Source organism: Perognathus longimembris, chromosome 25 (assembly GCF_023159225.1).
Source record: "Perognathus longimembris pacificus isolate PPM17 chromosome 25, ASM2315922v1, whole genome shotgun sequence".
NCBI lineage: Eukaryota > Metazoa > Chordata > Mammalia > Rodentia > Heteromyidae > Perognathus > Perognathus longimembris.
The window spans coordinates 16,404,939-16,411,094 of NC_063185.1; the positions used below are offsets into that span (position 1 = coordinate 16,404,939).

The 6,156-nt window shown below is 48.4% G+C and overlaps 1 protein-coding gene across 1 annotated transcript in view; it reads left to right on the top strand.

Moving 5' to 3' along the window:
• Window positions 1–5,275, top strand: part of Maml1 (mastermind like transcriptional coactivator 1) — a 29,793-nt gene extending 24,518 nt beyond the window's left edge. The window contains exons 4-5 of the mRNA XM_048334303.1: window positions 295–391; window positions 2,025–5,275. Coding sequence (XP_048190260.1) covers window positions 295–391; window positions 2,025–3,004 — 1,077 coding nt within the window. The 3' untranslated portion in view covers window positions 3,005–5,275. The remainder of the gene's footprint in view (window positions 1–294; window positions 392–2,024) is intronic.
• Window positions 5,276–6,156: the final 881 nt, after the last annotated feature.

The following is a 6,156-nucleotide window of genomic DNA, read 5'->3' on the forward strand; positions in this document are numbered from 1 at the left end:
TGTGTGTATGCAAGCTCGAACTCAGGGTTAGGTGCTGTCCCTGAGCTTGTGTGTTCAAAGCTAGCACTCTACCACTTGAGCCACAGTTCTACTTCCTGCTTTTTTGGTGGTTAATTAGAAATTAGATTTGCGTGGACTTTCTTGCCTAGATTGGCTTTGAACCAAAATCCTGAGATCTCAGCCTTCTAAGTAGCTAGGGTTACAGATGTGAGCCACCAGTTCCTAGCTGCTCATTTGTTTTTGCTTTTCCTCTTAAATGAGTTTTATTCTTGTTTTGTTTTTGGCATTTTCTAGGAGAAGCAGCAGTTTCAGCGCCATCTGACTCGTCCACCCCCCCAGTATCAAGACCCGACACAAAGCACCTTCCCACAACAGGTTGGACAGTTCACAGGTAAAGGCTGGAGTGGAGTGGGCAAGGGGGAATGATGGATAGGGACTGGACGTAAACCAGTCAATTCATTTCAGCTCCCTTTTGGTCTTGTGTGGTGCTCATTGAGTTCCTAGCTCTGCACTACATGCACAATGAACAGTCTGTTCAAGGAGCCTAGATTTCTAGTTTCCCTGTGACATAAGAAGGGGGATTCCAGGCCAGGCGCCCACAGCTCATGCCTCTAATCCTAGCTACTCCAGAGGTTGAATGAAGTCTGAGAATCATGGTTCAAAGCCAGCCCAGGCAGGAAAGTCTGTGAGACTCTTATTTCCAATAAACTACTTAGGAGAAGCTGGAAGTGGCGCTGTGGCTCAAGTGGTAGAGTACTAGCCTTGAGCACAGAGAGGCTCAGGGACAGCGCCCAGGCTCTTGAGTTTAAGCCCCGGGTCCAGCAAAGAGGATCCCTAAGCAAACTGCTAGGCATGCTTTTTTGCTAGGTCCCTGGCCTTATTATCTTTTGAAGCAAAATCATTTCTACTTGAAGGACATAGGTTTGTGTGTGCACATGCTAGTAACTGGGACTTGAACTCAGGGCCTTGTGTCCTTGCTTGGCTGTTTCATTCAAAGCTAGCACTCTTCTACTTGTGCCTTACCTCCTGGCTTTTTACTGAGTAATTGGAGACAAGAGTCTCTTCAGATTTGTCTGCCCTCTCTGGCTCCGAACCTTAGATCTCAGCCTTAGATCTGAGTAGCTTGCTGAATTACAAGTATGAGTCGCCGAGCTCAGCCTCCTCAGCTCTTTTACCTGTCCCACACTCAGCCATAGCCAGCCTCTTCAATTTGGGACTGGAGTTCTCTGCTTTCTTGCTCACTGCTGACACTGTACCACTGAGACACACCCTTGTCTTTTTGCTGGTTATTTTGGAAATGGAGTGTCCCAGATTTTTCTACCGAGACTGGCTTCAAATCCTGATTCGTTAGTCTGTCTCTTTCGGGCTTGAACTCATGGACTCACACTTGCTTTTTTCCTTTTGCTGATGAACTGGAGATGAAAATTGTAGGGACTTTTTTTTGCCAGGGCTGGCGTTGAACTGAGTTCCTCAGATCTTAGCCTTCTGAGTAGCTTCTGATTATAGGCATGAGCCACTGGCACCTGGCCATAAATAAACTTTTAAACCTCAGTGTGTTTGTACCCTTCTCTCTGAAATCTTCCCCATTTCAAATCTTCCTAGCTACCTAGTCTTTGGGCCCCTGCATTCTTACAGTCTACTGCTCACACCTTGTGGTGCTTTTACCTCCCAAAGGCAGATTCAGGAATGGAATCTGCCTTGAATACCAGTACCCAGCATAGGTCTCCACTGAACAAAACTTTAGCTGGGTGTCTGAAAGGTAACTGGACAAGCTGACTGGTTTCCCTCCCTGGAGCTTCAGTCCTCTTTCTAAATCCTGTCATTGTTTTAGATCTGGCCTCCATTATAATCTGTGGGAGACTTTTCTGCCCCAGGACTCTCTTCTTGGCAGTTTACCATTATCCGCAGAGGTTTGATATTAAGATGTTCTCCTCGCCTGTGGGAGATGGCCAACAGCTCAGAAGTGTTTCCACAGTGGCAGTCAAGGAATACCAGCTTGATTGACAGAGTCTTCTGTCTTCTAGGATCCTCTGCTGCTGTGCCTGGCATGAACAACTTGGGTCCATCCAACTCCAGCTGCCCTCGGGTGTTCCCTCAGCCTGGGAGTCTGATGCCAATGGGCCCTGGACATGCTTCCATTTCCTCCCTCCCCTCCAACTCAGGCCAGCAAGACCGGGGTGTAGCTCAGTTCACTGGCTCCCAGAACATGCCTCAGAGCAGCCTCTATGGCATGGCTTCTGGCATAACGCAGTTAGTTGCCCAGCCCCCTCCACAAGCCACCAACGGACATGCCCACATTCCACGGCAGACCAGTGTGGGTCAGAACACCTCCGTACCAGCTGCTTATGGACAGAACTCTCTGGGGAGCTCGGGTCTCTCCCAGCAGCACAATAAAGGCACCCTGACCTCTGGTCTAACTAAGCCACAGGTCCCAAGGGTGTCAGCTGCCATGGGAGGCCAGAATGCCTCATGGCAACACCAGGGAATACCAAACCTGAGCAGCCAGACCCCAGGGAACAGCAATGTAAGCCCCTTCACTGCAGCTTCCAGCTTCCACATGCAGCAGGCCCACCTGAAAATGTCCAGTTCACAGTTCTCCCAGGCAATGCCCAGCAGGCCCATGGCCCCCATGAGCTCCGCAGCTGCGGCCGGGCCCATGCTGCCCACTGTGAGCACGCATCAGAGGACCAGTGCCCCTGCGCCTGCGCCTCCACAGGCGGCCCCCCAGCAGGGCTTGCCTGGCTTGAGCCCAGCAGGGGCTGAGCTAGGGGCTTTCAACCAGAGCCCCACCTCCCAGATGAGCGGCCGGACGGGACTGCACTGTGCCCAGGCCTACCCTATGCGGACCGCGAGCCAGGAGCTGCCCTTTGCCTACAGCGGGCAGCCGGGCAGCAGTGGGCTCTCCAGTGTGGCTGGACAAACTGATCTGATCGACTCCCTGCTGAAGAACAGGACTTCCGAGGAGTGGATGAATGAGTTGAATGACTTTCTAGGGTCTCAGTAATGGAAGACTTACGGTATTTTTAGTGTTCAGATATCTTCTATTTTTGTTCTCAGATTCAAGAAGGAACAACTACTTTGGACCAAAAGCCCATGGCCCCGGGAGCTAGTGAGCCTGAGCCTCAGCTGAGGCCCAGCTCCAGTCAGAATCTGCAAAGCTCCCAGGCTAGCAGTTATGGTCCGTCGGGCTGGCCCTAGCCCATCTACTGGCATCGCTGCCTGCTGCTGGGAGAGCAGGATAGGATTCTAAGTGGCTTCCTACCCCGGTGACCAAAACCCAACAGTATCGGTAGTGCAACTCCATAGGGTCAGTCTAAGGAAAGTCTGTGCCATCATGTTGACTTTAAGGTTTCTCCACTGGCCTTGTGTTAGAGATAAGTTTTTACTGAAATTTTAAATAGAATTACTTGCAATTTGTAGCATAAGAGATTTTAATTTTTTTTAAAGGTTTTAAAACAGGATTAGGCTAGGTGGTGGTTTATACTGTTTTTATGTCATTGACCTAGGCTTTCCTTTTGATTCCGAGCCCATTTTTTCCCTCTCTGTCAGCTTTCAGGGGCAGGGGGTTGCTGGGAAATCATTCCCTAACTACGCACAGGTTGTGACTGCAGATGCCAAAAAGAGTAGGATGCCATGAGAACAGATCTGATGACAGCCTAGGAGCGTTGTCTTTGTCACTCACTCTTGAGGACCACAGGTCCTGCACCAGGCCAAATGGTGGAGTTTCTGGGGTTCAGTCCTCAACGTGTTGTGTATTGTCTCTGACACCTTGTATTTAACATGGTAGGAGCATGTTCATTGTTCAGTTGTGCACGGATGGCTTTCCTTATCCCCGTCCTATGACCTCTCTTTCATTCCCCCACCCTCCAAGCCAAATTGGGAAAACGTGATTTACTACGTTGGAGGAGGCAAAGAGTCATTGAAATTCCTTAGGGAACCCTAGCATTGAAAGGGTTTAGGGGAAGAAGGCTGCAGGCCAGCCCAAGAGAAGGGATTCCGCTTCGACAGCTTCTGCCACACCCTCCTCAGATGACTTGCACTTTTTAAAGACGGTTTTATAACACTAACACATCCTTTCTAAAGACTCAAGTGGATTCTCTTTGAAGGTCTATTAGCTAATGGACTTGACTGAGCTGAGAGCCCACAAAATAGAATATGTCGTGCGGCTTCTTTGTGGAGAACAAGAACTTGCCGGAATGAGAAGATGGTGAGTGCAGGGCCAGGCCCTAAACGCATGCAGGATGGTGGAGGGAAAGGACTTCGCTGAAGAGTGGCTACATGCAGAAACCACAACCCCATCTGAATCTCCCTGGAGTATCAAGATGGAGCATTCAAGGCATAGTAGAATGGAGCCAAGGAAAACACTCATGTGACCAGCCTGAGTCACTAGGAGGGGATGAAAGGGTGGGACACCCATTGTCAATTAGTTTGCACCAGCAGTGCCTTTTTCACTGAGGGCACTCAGGTCCTCAGTCTCTCTAATAGCCATGTCCCTTTAGCCCCCTCCCAATCTTCCCCAGATACTCCACTCAGCTCTCAGAGAAGAGGGCTGATTATGAAGCCAGTGAAGGATCCACTCTCTTAGAAAGTTTCCCAGTCTGAAGGAGAAGAGGGTGACTTCAGCAGGTTTTCTACCAAAAATAGGGCGGAGGGCTGGTTATGGATCCCCATTCCTCTCCTAGACTCTCCCAGCTGCTGTCCGCCTCCTGCCTCCCTCCATACGGCACTTGCCGGCCCCAGCACTCTGCCTTAGGCCCCCGGCTACACAGACAGCGGGCCTCTCACTTGCTGCAGTGTCATAGCAATAAAATGTGATTCTTGGGGTCTCCCCACAGAGCTACCCACTGCTTTATTTATGAATCTAGCTTTGGGGAGTCGGGAGGAGACATTTCCGTGCACATCCCCGTCTTCCTAGAGCCAGGACTCAGAAGAAAAGGGTGCTCGGACTTTTATTATACACATGTGCTTTGTGTAAATAAATGTTTACAATTTTATATTGAAGATGGAATAAGTGTTAGAGCTTCCAACTGTATATTTTTTACTTTTATAGATTTTAAAACTATGATCCTTTATATATGTGTTTTGGGGGGGGCTATGATGTTTTATGGCAAACAGTGGTATTGTTAACTTTTTATGGTCATCAAAAGTACATTTTAAAAAATCCTATTAATCCCCTTATTCTTCTACTTCCCTTAACTATGGTATATACCAAAAAGAAATCTTTACTTTCCTTGTTTTATCAGTATAAAAATAATAAAAATATTTTGCTAGTATGGAAACTGCCTGTGTATTTGACTTTCCATGAGTGAATGGGACAGTAGGGGAAATTTGATAGCCATTGATTTTCTATTGTGATTTAACTTAGCTTTCTTCCCCTTTCCCCCCCCCTCCCACCATAATACTGGGGTTTGAGCTCAGGACCTGTAACTTGTTAGGCAAGTGTACCACCACTTTAGCCACAGTCCCGGTCCAAACTTAGTTTTCTTACTGTACATTGTTGGGGAGGCCCAGATTGGTTGAAGGCTCAGCAGTATTTGTTCTACATAATATACATATTAAATGTTGCTCAAACCTGGATATGATACTACCAGAAAAGTAACTGAAATGAAAGGGATTAGGGGCATGTCTCAAGCGGTAGACCTGTCTAGCAAGTGCACAGCTCTTAAGTTCCAACCCCAGTACCTCAAAAAAAAAAAAATATATATATATATAATACCAAGGTTTGACTTGTAATAATGATTTTGTGGGGACTCTATTACAAAACAATTGAAAGGAGACCTGAGTAATAGCCATAAAAATGGCCTCCTAGCAGCCATTTCTAAGGTTTTGAGCAACAGGGCCTCGGGAGTAGCAAGGGATAGGGTGGTTCCAGGCGTGAATGTGTGCCTGCGTGCGTGCATGAGAGAGGCCACCAGCCCAGCTCACAGGGCAGTCAGTGAAGGGGCTTCTTAAGGGACACCTGCCTGGGTGTCCTGGTAGGAACACCTGTGGCCAAGGCCTGTTACCTGGTAGAGGAAGTCCAAGGGAGTGACATCCTCAGAGGCCATCCTGGTCCACAGAGCTTGCAGTCTCCATCAAAGACGACTTCACATAGAGGCCACCGAGACAGTCCAGAAGAGGTAAGTGTTGGGAGGAAAGTAAAGCAGGGTAATAGGG